The sequence below is a fragment of the Adelges cooleyi genome, unplaced genomic scaffold (genome assembly GCF_023614345.1).
Source record: "Adelges cooleyi isolate 19-005CV unplaced genomic scaffold, UGA_ACOO_1.1 ACOO_flye_CR_arks_rails_tigmint_CR_PRNA_167, whole genome shotgun sequence".
Taxonomy (NCBI): Eukaryota; Metazoa; Arthropoda; class Insecta; order Hemiptera; family Adelgidae; genus Adelges; species Adelges cooleyi.
In genome coordinates, this window is record NW_026095824.1 from 3,353,320 (window position 1) to 3,367,518 (window position 14,199).

A 14,199-nucleotide genomic window follows, 5' to 3' on the forward strand; every position below is an offset into this window, starting at 1 on the left:
AATTATTTATTACTTTTGTATTGATCGTTATATTACAATATTTAAAGCTTCTTATAATATGGAAACAGTAAACCTTTAAGCCATTTAAAAAAAAAAACGTCAAAAATTTGAGGTCTAAAAATTAGCCTATTGGTAGATTTAGTGTGTATCTATTAGCATGTATAATGAAAAAAAAATAACCTATTGTTATCAAACGATGTTCCATACACAATATGCCATCTTTATTATTACATTTTTTATTGTCATTTAGCACTTTTTTTTTTGTCGTTCAAAGCCCGACCAAAACTTGTAGACGTATGGCCTCAAACGTTGGCTTTGTGTTATGCCTGTTTTACAGCTGGCTTTTAAAAAAATATTCTACACTCAATAGCTAGTCGAATAATTAACTAAGAGTTCATAGATAATAGCGCTATATAATGTCAAAATCATTAGTATATTATTTTTTTTAACAATCATTTGCAAAACGATAAGACATGATACGGTTTTCTCAAATACAATCATGTTATACATATGTTATCATAACAAATATAATTAATTTAAAACACACACTTTATTGTTATTAAATTATTGACCTATTTTAATGGTCTAAATGAAAAACGTGAGACTGATAGATGGGAATGCAACGTTAGACTGGAAAAATGGAGTGGCTTACTAGTTGCAGCGCAGGTCCTGGTTAGGTTAGGTTAAGCTGTTAAAGAAGAAGAAGAAGAAATTGTTCAGTATAATATTAAAGTATTATTATTACTTCCATAAGGCGAGCAGGATAGGCAATTTACTAACATTTTTAGTGTCGCACTGGTTGCATCTTGTTTTGACCAGTCGAGTGATTTTATACTTGTGTGTAAACAACATTTTTTAGTCTGATATTTCTGCATTAATCAAATTTTGACAAATTCACAATAGCTGTCAAATCTTTAGACATGATGAACGCCAAACATTTATGTATTTATAATTTTAATGTTATTATCAAACCAGAGACTAACACTTAAGGTATCATAATATTATATCACTATGTTACTTTCATGTGAATTTGCTCTATGTGGATATTCGGGTATTGTTCATAAATATGTGTCTACAGAGCTAAGAAATCCTCATTTGTCATAACAATCACTATGTTTCTTTTTAGTCTGTTAAGCTAACGAGATTTGTTTCCACAATACTTGTCACAAGTACACGGTGTATGTAAGTATGCACGACACGTTAAGAGTGTCAATATAATTTACTGTTCCATTTGGTGTTCTATTATTTTTTATGCAAAATGTATGTAACAACTCAAGTATCTAGTATTGCTTAAAAAATAATTTCCAAGGTAATAATGTCCTGATAATTCCATCTATCTTGTATACAGTTATTTATGACTATTTTAAAGTAAAAAAAAAAAGTCAACATTTCGTACAGAACTGTTTATTGTTATATATACGTTCTTCGATAAACAAACAAATAAATAAAATTACATTACAATATAATAATAATAATAATTAATTATAAGTGCGCCAGCACCGATGGTTTTTTAAACATGTATGGTGAACATTTTTTAATTTTTTTTTGGTTTCAAACGAAACGTTCAACACAAAAAAAATTTGACGTTTAAACATAATATATAATATATATGTATATATTATTTCAACAATTTTTTATAACTAGTTTAGAGTATACATAATAATGTATATTTAGTAATTTATATAATTTAAAAGTTTACAAATACCGAAAACAACACCGATGTTCATTCTATAATTTATATTATTATTATTATTATTATTATTGTGTAAACTATAATTAGGATCGAGTGAGGTAATTGGAAACTAAACGAAAATTAAATTGTTTCAAGTACAAATTTGAATAATATGTTCTTCTTCTTAATTTCGTTAACCTCGCTCGATTCTTAATAATAATAATATTTGCCATATCTAATGGTCTAATCTGGCGTTGTCGTTTTTGAATAATATTGTTGCGTTAGATAAAATAACGCGTATCATAATAATATATTATCATGTATTTGATTTTGGTTTTTTACACAGAAATAATATTAACGTCCCTGAATACTGAACAAATCACAGTAAAAACGACACGACAAAGTCTGTTTTCAATAAAAAATTTCGAAACTTAACACAGTTAAATAATATTGTAGTTTACAATAATTAAAAAATAAATCCGAGTGTCTATTTAAATAAGTCTACGATTTCTATAAGATTAGATAAATGCAAACGTCACTTAGGGTTAAGTTATGGTTGAAACATATTACATATTATGAAAACAATCATTAACACTTCAAATGGTCGTTCTTCTTGTTTTTTTTTTTAAATAAATGCCAATAATTAAAATCAGGTAAATCGTTTAGAATACATACATTATAATGTTTACAATATTATAATATCATAATGTTGAAGATGATCTTTAGAGTTTTGCCACGATATCGTTGTAATATTAAGATGACAGCCAGCATTTTTCAATGGTTTCCCAAGAAAATATCTATGCAGGTAGGTTTGGTTAGGTTTGGTTAGGTTAGGTTTGGTTAGGTTTGGTTAGGTTTGGTTAGGTTAGGTTTGGTTAGGTTTGGTTAGGTTAGGTTTGGTTATCTATGCAGTAAGCTTAGTGCCAGTATATTGTTGAGGGATTTATCGTTTACCGCTGGAACAAAAAAATTATAGTTTTCCTATACAGGAAAGTGATAATTCGGCATTAAAGCCAGAGAGTTTGATGATTGTATTTGTTGTATGAAATTTTCTTTGAAAATAATCCATTACAGGCAAAGGCTTTTGCAAGTTACATTCATTAAAAAATCAGTTATCGATTTGTAGTTGAGACTGTTTTCAGCACTTATGTAAGTAAAAAAAAAGACTTTTTAATTGTAAAAATATACATATACAACACATTAATGCATATTGCAAAGTGTTATAATAGGTAAAAATTTGTTTTTTTTGAGAAATCAAAATGAGAAACCGTGTATGTATATATATGGACATTCTTAATGGAAATTACAACAACTGAAAAATGCACACATCAATTTTTACCTATTTGAAATTATTTTACTTGATATAAAAAAAAAACTACGTCTTAACTTTTGCTTCTTTTATTTCTCAATTAAATTGTTTCACAATAAGTGTTTGACTTTGGAACTAGTTTGCTTGGAAATTTTCAATAATTTAACTAAACGTTTGTCATATTTAATTTTAACTACTGTTTTTTTTTTTTTTTAAACATGGAAAATATTTTATGGTACAATATTATTATCTCAACGTGGAAAAAGTGGCATTTATTTTTAATTTTTAAAACGCATATGTGTTGATATGTATGAAAGTTTATGAAGAACTGTCATTATGTTATTATCAACAGGAACCGTGGCAAACGTCGAGAAGGAAAAAAAAAACGTTTATTTTAAAAATAAATTAGGGGAATAAGAGGCGGGGGAGGGGGGGTGGTAACAAATTGTCAAGTAATAATATTGGTATTCACAAACACAATTTTTATCATGATTATCGTTTGGCCTATACTATAAGGACTGACGGCTTTTAGAATAAATACACCTCTTACATATTATTTTATATTATATATATATATATAATATATAGTTATATAAATATAATTGCAAATATAGCTGTAAATATTATCCGCAAAAATATTTATTTTAGACGCTTTTTAGATATTTGCAATGAAAAAAAAAACGTTCTACTTGCACAATAACATAAACATGAACTCGTCACACATTAAATTATTTTATTATTATTATTATTTTTAGAGTTATTTTATTCAATTATAATTATTACATAATCGTAGTCAGCATAATTGTATTCATACCAACTATTAATAATTGTTTAGTATTGAACGGGTTTCAAGAAAAACTATACAACAACTAACTGATACCTTGAAATGTCAAAAATGTATACAAGAAAAAAATATTAAGTTCACTTTTGGTTCTGCCTTTTGCTTTATAATAATCATTAAATTTTATCTTAATTTATAATATTATAACTATATAAAAAAAAAAAAAATACTTTTCGCAATTTTTTTTTTTCATTATCGATTTAAAAAATATATTATTATGTATTTAAGTATTAATGAACTCAGGTAAAACGTCGCTTATAATATATGTATGTTATTCGTGGTTATGATCATTGCCTTTTCCCAAGTCATTACACATATAAGAACTGCCTGAGGTTTTTCACTGCAAGCCTAATTCCTTCGTCGACTTCCTCAGCCGTCTTATAACTTACAACAATATCTCTCAATACAATATTATTATTGTTTTTAAATATTAATTTATAAAAATCCTTAAATCTATTACAAAAACAAAAAAAAAACTTAAATTTGTTATCATTATTATTTTTAAATCTTAAACCGTAAAGATTATATTATTTATTAATTTATAAGTAATGGTCTGTTTTAAATTGATTCCTTATTATATATATGGCTCGACGTGGTCCCAATCAGACCTATGTCTGCTGAGCCTCTCGAATACAGTCTTTTCGATTTTGTACTCCCCGGTACCGGCTTGCTTGCACAGAGTCGCCAAGATGTCTTGATTATCAACAGTCCTCGTGGGCAAAACGATCTGCAACAGTGGGATTTCGTTATAATAATATAATCCAATAGCTAGACCAGGTACCATAAAATAACCGAGAATGGCGTGGCTTACGTTTATGAGATCGTTGGGCGCGATTTTCACCAGATTTATGTCTTTTTTGAGTCTGGTCATTATGTGATGGAACTCCTCTTTGGCGTTCGCTTTAGTCTGACTCTTGTTGGTCGCCCATTTGATCATCGCCTGGAACTTGCGGACTTCCGATACTTCCAGTGGTCTACTCATGATTTGCTGGACCAACGATTCGGAAAGAGTGAGAAAATCACAATGGTTCAACACCTGCGAGGGAGACGGCGGTGACGGATTAATTAACAGATCATTTAAAATGCACACAATAAATCGCGTCATTACCCTCAACGCGTTTTGTTCGGTGTAATTGAATATCAAGTTGACCAATTCCACGGCCGAGTTGTAACGCCACACGTAGTTTTCAAGACTGTTCAGCATCAGACATGTCTGAAATAGAACGAAAAAAAAAAAATGAAAGACACGTGCGAACATAACCCGTTTGGCATGGCAGCACTGACCACTTCTACTCTGAGATGTTGCTTGGTGTGATGGAAGCACGCCTGCAACAGCTCGGGCAAGTCATAGTGCTCCGCGGCGCAAATGAGACCGGGAACGTTGGCACATGTAATTTTGCAAGAGCTTGTGTGCAAGTAATCCAGCAGTATCCGGAAAGTGTCGGGATCGAATTCAATAATTGAAAACTGCAAAGGGTAAAAAAAAACGTAAGACAACTCGTTCACAATGACATTATGTGTAGTCCGTCTTACCTCTGTTTGATTGAGCTTCGCTCGGTCAATCTTGTCACTGCCGTTATTCGGACAAACGCTGACTTTTGGCACGGACATTTGAGCCAAACGCTCTCTTTCTTTTTCCTTGTCTTTTTCTTTGTCTAAACGGGCAACGATACACGGAAATAATTAGACCTACTCTCACTTGTGGATGTGAAGTATAGACAACGAGAAGTGTGACAGCAGGGAAAATAGGTGGAGAAGGAAGTTTAACAAGCAACATCAGAAAGAACTGGGCTTAGCACCAGTCATTAGTTGGGCCGTATTATGAGAAGAAGAAACCACCGGAGCAGTTATGGAATGGAAGAGTAGACGTAGTGGAAGAGGATCTTAAAGCTCTGGGAGTGCAAGAACGAAAGGAAATCATTCAAGATCGAGAGAGATGGAGGGATGTAGTGATGGCGGCTAAGACTCTAATAGAGTTGTAAATGTTAGTGAAGAAGAAGAAGAAGAAATGGGCAAACCCATAAGTTTCAAACAAAGTCATTTCGTCTCCACAATAGCTCTGAAAAATACACTCACGACTAAAGTCTTGCGAAGAAGCCCATTTCTTCTTGTCGTCGGCCGACAAGTTTTGTTGTTTCCTTATGGACTTGCTCCAACCTGCCGTCAAAGTCCCTAATCGGGTGAACGCTCTTCGCATCATCGGAGAACTCGGTACACTTTTCGCTCTATTGTAAACATGTTACGGTTTTAACATAGGTGTGTGTAATATAAAATAATCAAAACACATAATATTTCATTTTGACAATTCTGACCTCGGCGTCTCTATATCTGGAACCTGTAAGAAGTTACTGCTCTTCGCTTTTTGCTGTTGTTGCGAAGGTAGACTTGGAAGACCTCGGGCTAGCAATTCTGCAACGGGCATTTGTGGAGACCCAAATCCAGTCGAAATACCGTACAACATTTCCTGGAACACCCTGTAAGCAAAAATAAAAGATATATTTTTTTTTTGTGGCACTGTTGTGTGTGTGTCAGAAATGGTACAGGTTGTTTTTCTATTATTCTGAAAGCGATACATACCTACTTCTGACGCCAAGAATAGCTCTTACGCCGATAAATCTGGTTTTTTGCTTGCTCTGGCCTACCAAAAATACCACGTCAAACATATGACCATTCTGAGCAACGTTAGGCTCGGAGTTAATAAAGAACTTCGTAAAGTCTTTGGCCAGCGTGTCGTAGTCTTCAAACCGATCTCTGACCGAATCCAAAAGCGGACTGGACGGTCTCATGTGACCGATTGGCCTCCAGGATCCTCTCCTTTGAAAACGGAAAAACAATAGGCGGTTCAATTAAATGAACTTTTTAGTTATCTCCTCAATGAGTGAGTGCTTACCTGTAGGGCTTGGGTATTTGTCCAGTCTCGCAATGATTTTGCAGGTTGGCCACAATGTCTTCGAGCATCTGACTTCTGGTTCGTTCCTGCATTCTGGCGAATTTCGGTGCCGAGTAACTTGCGCGTTCGCCGTTCACTATCTTTGTCAAAATCCATTCGCGAAACATGTCTTTTTCTTCGAACACCGACTGTTCCCAGAGGTACGGTTTGTACGCGCCCACCTCGTCTCTGGTCACCACGGACACCTGTGGAAAACCGACGGACACGTTGAATGAAGATCATCAACAAAAGAAACCAACTGTCGAGTTACCTCGTATTTGGTCCTTTCCGTTTTCCTTCTGATTCTCGGACTGACTCTGACCAGTATGAACGTGTGGAGGAAATGTGATTTGATACAAGCCGGCGAAAACCGAGTATTGTCAGCTTCGAGGAACACCACGCACACGATATCGTTGCCTATGTGTCTCTTCCTTTGCAGCTATAAACAAGAAGGTACAATTTTACTGCTTGGTTCATGCAACCGTACAATTTTTATCATAATACCTTTTGGGCGTCGTGAGCTTCGTACGGTAACATAGTGGATACGTGGAACATGATTTCGATGTTTCTCCAATTGGTGTACACAGAATGAGTTCCCGTCAAATCGTGCACTGTGTCCAGTCCGCCGCGATACTTATCAAAGCCTGTAAACATTATATGAGTATTACTATCGAGCGGAAATGGCGCTACCCACAGGACCTTACCGCAAAGTCTTTTGGTCTCTCCTAACAGTCCGAGGAACTCCTCGAACGCCATGCTGTTCTCGTTGTTATCCAATATCTCTTCTTCGGTGGTCTGGCCCTCCTTGACGTATATCACGCCCACTTTGAGTTCAGACTTCATGAAGACTTGGTCCAATTTCAGCAGTTCGTCCGCAGTGTCTGGCAGCTGGCCCAGCACCAGCGGTGGATTGAGATTGATTTCCTTGCCCAAGGACCTGACCACCTCTTCGCGGTTGTAACGGTCGGCAAACACGCAAGACGCCGGTATGAGACCGTGTACCGTGTAACTTATGGCTCTGACTAATATTCTACGCCAAACAAACATAATTACCGTTAAACGCATTCGGTAGTGCAGGCGCCAGCCAATACTTACCTGAATTGATCACGTCCGTTTATGCTTTCCTGTTTTAGACTCAAAATGACCGGACCGAGGTCTTCGTCGTTTGTGAAGTAATTCCAATGTTCTTTTTGATAGAAATACCTCTCGAACGTCTCTTGTTCCACGGAAGTGAGTTCAAAGCATCTGTTCTTTTCCCATTGTTCCTCTATTGACGTTTTTGGCCTAAATCAAGACAATGCAGTCGTGAAAAAACGATAATAATTGTGGGTTGGTAACGTCAACCTGTGTGTGGTGTGAGAGATAAAGTTTAATCGAATCGAAATGGTCAGTGTCATAATATAGTGTTGTATTACATGATACTATAGACGACTAAATCTGATTACAGTAGATACACGATTTATTGGGGAAAAAACCGACCCGTCTACTTATTAAGACACTTAATCCATCTAACAAGGCAAAACCGCCGTCGTGTTTTATTATCTCGTTATTTTATTACGAGTTATACTTAGTAGATTTTATAGATGCATTTATCTACTATTATATGAACACCAATGATCACTGCTCAATGATTACTCTACCTTGGTGGTGGTATGACGTAGTCGTCGTCGTACGGATAGTATTCGTCGTCTTCCAGAAGTAAACTATCCGAACCCCTAGCTCGACCGTATCGGCTACAACAGTACTCCGGGTTGCCTTCTCCCCCGTCTGAATTTGAACCGTTGTTGAGCTCCCTCTCGTCCGATCCCGATTCCTCGACGCATCCTGCCTCGCTGGTGATTTTTTGCCTAGAACATTCGATCCAGTAAGCGGGAGCTGGCGCGAAATTGTGTGGCCATTCCTCGCATATGTCATCTGTAGACAAATAAAACCCTGTAATTAATATAGGTAATAATTTAATATCTACAATCAATACACTTTATCTGCATGATTATATCTGGGAAAGCCAGGAAAACCCACAATCGTATGACTATTCATCAGTGCTGTTGGATTGCAAGGGTAAACTCCACGATTCACCTGATTCGTTTTAATTTTGGATTTGCTATCTTCTATCTATAAGTTGGATCATTCGAGATCGTTTTAGGAGAACACTCCAGATTGGGATACGGACTAGGGTGTTACTAAAAATTGACCTTAGAAAGTTTATTCACGCCCAAGGCTAATAACGAATACGCAGTTTCTTTTTTGAACAACGCCTATAGAAATCTTTTATATTTTATGTGCACATACGTAGGTATTAAACGCTTGGGGTGCGAATTCTTGACACGTAACGATATAGCCTAGATGAGATGATCCTTTCAATAAAAATTTCTGACCAACGGATGGCATACAAATTTATATATTCTCATTAAACGAATTGCGGCCTAAGGAAAGATACAAACAGTATTGGAAATATTTCGCCGGACAGTAATTGGAAGTATATCGGTCACGTATAGTTTCGAAATAAAAACAAATAATATGAATAACGCGAGGATTATTGTGGAATAAAAGTGTATACTTTTGCCAATAACAAAAAACACACCGGACACAAGTGTTTTCGTACCACGCAAGTGAATTTGCATGTACAGTTTTTGAAGCTTCAAATTAAAATAAAATATATTATATTTATATGAATTTTTTCCAAGAACGGTCTCCTCTCGTTGATGATATGTCTGAAATTCTTGTACTGCGTAGTAGTAAATTCCCCTAAACTAATGTTAACGTTGTCGTTGGCGGATAATATATTGTTGTATGTGCTCTGTATATGACCGGTCGTGCCAAGAACAAACGACCGGAGGAAGACGACACGAGTAAAATAGTAAGGCGGTGGAAAAGAAGGAGAGAAAAATATATTAATTTCCGGCACGGACATGAGCGCCTACGTAACTACTACACAGTACACACCCTAGTTTAACGCGCATATTATTTCGTTTATGCCGCTGCTAGCCGTCGACTTTATTATGTTTTAGTCATTTAATTTCCAAGACGACCGTGCCAAAGGAGTCGTGGATGCGTGGATGACTTATGGGAGGGTCGTCTTTGATGACAGAAAATTTACCTGCACGGTTGGGCTGCAAGCATAAAACAACTTTTTCAACCGAAAAGTCAAGTACTAAGAAGGTGTTAGCGCTTTGACTTGTTTAATATAACCAGATCAGACGCGTCGTCACTCGTGTGAATAAGTCTCCGACCTTTAAAAGCCCCAAAATAAGTATTTTTTGCAAGCTTCGGATAAGTTTTCGTTTCTGTGTTCAAATTTGGTAACGATGACTGCAATCTGCTAATTTATGACTGATTTACAATACACTGGACATGATTTAGTGGATTGCTGTAAAGTCTCTCTCTACTTTTGTTTAAATTTCCCATATCCTATAAGCCACTCGATATTTTTTAAAGGAGATACCGGGACTTTGTTCAAAGATTAACTACGGGAAAACAATAAAAAACCGATTAGAGTACGCGCTTTCCGAATTAGGGGCAACATTCGAGTAGGCTTCTTTCTGGTAAAAGTTTTTCGATTGGTATACGACGATTGACTTTTTAAATCTTTGTAATCGAACCCGCATTCGACAATACCAAGAATTGTGACTTTAACCGTCAGTTTGAAATCTTATATAGTGGGTGGATATTGTGCAAGGTAGATAAGTATCTGAACGTAAGAAAAATATTTCCAGTACTTCACAAACCTATGTAATAAACTGTTTGAAAAACAGTTGGAAGCAAACAAATAAAGTTTTCCCATCTAAATCATACTATTATTATTATTATTATCGTTCAATAGGTTGTCTTAACTAACAACTATAATAATAGGACTCATCCGTCTTGACAATGTACACATTGGTTTGTGTGACCTATTAAACTTGAGAACAGATCCAAATTGGTTAAGTTAGGAAATATCTTAATCTTAAATTCAAATCTTTACAAATTCATATCAAATTAAATGTCTACATATTTACGGAGCTAAAAAGATGCGTTCCCGTTTGAAAAAAAAATAACAAGTCTATACTTCTATTTTACGTATAAGGGCGAAGGTAAACATTTTCCAAGTATTGAAAAGTACATTATTATTATTATTATTATTTTTTATTAAGCGCATGCTGAAAGGATATTTTATATATTATTATTGTATTGATGGTATCCGTCCATAACGACCGGTGCGACGGTGGTGTTTATGTGCAGAATTACAACCGGAAGAACGGTTATAATGATCCGGTACATTGTACATTGTATAATATTTTATTTGCTCTTATTGAATAAATAATAAAAAGAACCGATAGAATATTATTATTTGACGATAGTACATTTTCCGACGCGTGTGTTGTAGTACTTGGAAGAGCCAATTATGTTTGCACATAACAAAACATATAAACCCAAATAAATGGAAATACATTTTTCACGTTTAACCGTTTCCCGTGTACAATCGCCGTCTGGGCAAACGAGAGTGGGTTTGCGTATCGACTGATAATATAAAAGGCGCGGGTAATCAATTATTATTTAGGTCAGGTGTTTTGTTACATCACAGGAAACGGGACACATAAGACATATTTATTGGGGAAAAAATCTTAGAAGTATGAAATCTAAGAAGTAATCCCAGTATGGATTACAAAACCGTAGGCAATAATTTTTTTTTCTTATTAACCCGCCTCGAACCGACCATAATAATTATTGTTATCATTGACTCTGAACCGAATAAAATTGAAGAAAATATAATTTAAGTATCGACATTTTTGCTTACTTTTAAAGAGACGGCTCCGGGTCTAAGACCAGCCGGCCATAATTAAGGGAACACTGCTGGACGATTAAAGCGCCAGGGTGGAATGCTAGTAAATGGCGCAAGTCGTTAGGAAACCCTCAGGACTCTGGCAAGGGAATTTAGTCGGATAGGTAGCACGTTGCAAAACGATGATATTATACAAGACTGATGATAGTTTGTTTTGCTTCTTTAAAAAAAAAAAACTGACTGTTGTTACAATTATTTTCAGTGTATATTTTGAAGGAGAAGTTAAACTTTAGACAAGTTACCCTAACTGAGTTTGTTTTCCGAAACGACACAGGTCAACTATTTCATTGATCAATTAACAATATATATATACATTTGGTTTTGTCCACATGAGAGACAATGAACTCTATTGTTTTGTTCCTGTGTCCGCCTCTAGACATGCACTTCACTAATTATTATAACGGTAAAAATCAACCTCCACTCTGCCCGACTTTTATTCTCACTTTATTTACGTTTTTATATGTACATTGTGTTGGCTGTTGTATATATACTATAATTTGCATGTACAATCTCGTTTATTTTTTAAACAAATACAAATAATATCACATTTATACATAGTGGCTGTCTCGAAGTTAATTAAAAACAGACCAATTGTATTGATGTTTTTAATAACAAACTGAATTAAAAAAAAAAACAACCCTTAATAAACGATAGGGTTTTGTAAGCAACAAACAAGGGTTGGACACGAGAAGGAAAAATGTTAATTTTAATAATATTTTCACCGTCTTGGCAAGTAAGGTGTGAATATCTTCGTTGGTCGGGACAAAGACGGCAGTAAAGTGCAGTGCATTTATAATACTATATAAGATGTATACACCCCAAGACCGTTTCACACCCTCAGGGTTGTTTAAACGGTAGTTTTTCACCGTTCTCCTTGCGCTGTTCGGCGTTTGCTTGCCGCCTCGTCTAGCCCATTGTGGTGTTTTTATACGCTTTTCCCATATTGTTGTATTGTTATTAATAATATATTATTGTTATTTACTATAATTTTAAGTCTCACACTTTCGTTAAAGCCATACCAGAGCACTATAGGTCCAATACTTCACAGCCGTTTGAAACCCCACCGTTCTTTTTGGGACACCCTGTACATTACAGTATAATTTAACCGCCGTTCAGGGTCAATGCCTAGCCATACCTAGTAGCTGTATATGAACAAATTCTATCTCGGTAAAGGCGAGAAAGAGTACAAGACGAGGGAATAAATTAAAGAATGCGAGTAAAAAAAAAACAGCCGGACGAATTTATCATGTGCCGAAAAAATATAAATTGATATCAACCGAAGCGGGCTAAACGTTTGCGCTTCGTCGGCCGTGCACAGCTATTATTGAAATTCCACACACAGTTGGCACAGAAAAAAAGGGAAATAAAAAATATTAATAAAAATAAAAACCAACGGCGGAAGACAAGGGAGAACTATATAATATTAATAGCATCTCGCCGTTCGCGTCGTTTCTCTTCGTCGTTCACAATATACTTTATCGAACGCGAAATTCAATAACATGTCAATAACTTCATTGCATGCCAATGCTATGGAAATATGTTTTATAATTAAACATTTGTCCAGCGTTTAGAAAATCATCTTGTCGTCGACAGTGTTTCAGATGATATCAAAGTATAACACTTAGCCAGAAAACTTGCGACGGTACTGTTATGAGTAAGACAGAATAAACTAGAAAATTACTAGTGTGAAAAAAAAAAAAATGATCAAGAACCAAAATTCTCAAGGTATTTTTGGTATAATACATAAATCATAGCATATTTGTGGAACTACTAATTAATATTTTATATACTAGGAAGTATGTCGCGGTACAAATATGTTGTTTATCTTAAATACACTTAGTTTGTAAACCGAAAAATGTTATATATTTTAAAAACACGATTGTTTTGTAAATACTCCGCAGTCGTGTGCGCGTGTACAACCCTGTAGTTATGACTTGAATAGCATTTGGTTTAAGGGTTCTGGGTTCATTCTATCTGTAAACCTTTTATGTATAACATAGTGCATTATTGTTACACTGTTTATTATATTCCATGTAATATTATAATCTATTATTGTAATTATGTGGTTGGGGTTGGGGTTGGTTGGGGGGGGGGGCTAGGAAAGTTCAAATTCGTTATAAAATCGTCCAGGAACTAAACCAACGGTGATGTATTGCGTTAGCAGTGTATTTGGTGTTTTATTAAAATGGGTTATTGAAATATTCCAGAACGGCAATGTGGCCTAAATGCACCGTGAAACCGTTGACCGTTTACGGTGGGCAAATGGTCGATGATAATATATTGCATTTAACAACCGAGGGGAGGAAATTGAGTTTGATACGGCCGGTGGCGGTAATGGGTTCGATTATTCCGCACGGGAATGCTTTTAAGGGGAAGGTGAAACTATCAATTAATAATTGATGCACGACGACCATGGTGGTGGTGGTGGTGGTGGTAAAACGGACGTCAAATTTCCAAGGAGAGACCTTAAGTAAACGCCGTGTTTCGATTATGGTTTTGTGTATTGTTGACGTGCCAACAAACGGTTGGTCAATACTATACCCACTACACTACACCAAAGTAGTTGTCCTGGGAAACTTTCTGACGGGTCAAACCGTCGTCTGGCTTTGTTGAGCGTTACATTTTGTGT

The 14,199-nt window shown here is 35.3% G+C and overlaps 1 protein-coding gene across 3 annotated transcripts in view; it reads right to left on the minus strand.

The window, feature by feature from the left end:
- Nucleotides 1-1,388: 1,388 nt before the first annotated feature.
- LOC126848043 (uncharacterized) overlaps nucleotides 1,389-14,199 on the minus strand; it is a 212,587-nt gene continuing 199,776 nt past the window's right edge. For all 3 annotated transcript variants that reach the window (XM_050588553.1, XM_050588555.1, XM_050588554.1), the window contains 14 exons: nucleotides 8,392-8,665; nucleotides 7,847-8,035; nucleotides 7,456-7,781; nucleotides 7,256-7,395; nucleotides 7,023-7,190; nucleotides 6,713-6,957; nucleotides 6,400-6,636; nucleotides 6,135-6,296; nucleotides 5,899-6,047; nucleotides 5,356-5,477; nucleotides 5,107-5,289; nucleotides 4,931-5,035; nucleotides 4,634-4,858; nucleotides 1,389-4,549 (listed from right to left, as the gene is read on the minus strand). In XM_050588553.1, the coding sequence (XP_050444510.1) occupies nucleotides 4,397-4,549; nucleotides 4,634-4,858; nucleotides 4,931-5,035; nucleotides 5,107-5,289; nucleotides 5,356-5,477; nucleotides 5,899-6,047; nucleotides 6,135-6,296; nucleotides 6,400-6,636; nucleotides 6,713-6,957; nucleotides 7,023-7,190; nucleotides 7,256-7,395; nucleotides 7,456-7,781; nucleotides 7,847-8,035; nucleotides 8,392-8,665 (2,678 nt within the window). In that variant the 3' untranslated portion in view covers nucleotides 1,389-4,396. The remainder of the gene's footprint in view (nucleotides 4,550-4,633; nucleotides 4,859-4,930; nucleotides 5,036-5,106; nucleotides 5,290-5,355; nucleotides 5,478-5,898; nucleotides 6,048-6,134; nucleotides 6,297-6,399; nucleotides 6,637-6,712; nucleotides 6,958-7,022; nucleotides 7,191-7,255; nucleotides 7,396-7,455; nucleotides 7,782-7,846; nucleotides 8,036-8,391; nucleotides 8,666-14,199) is intronic.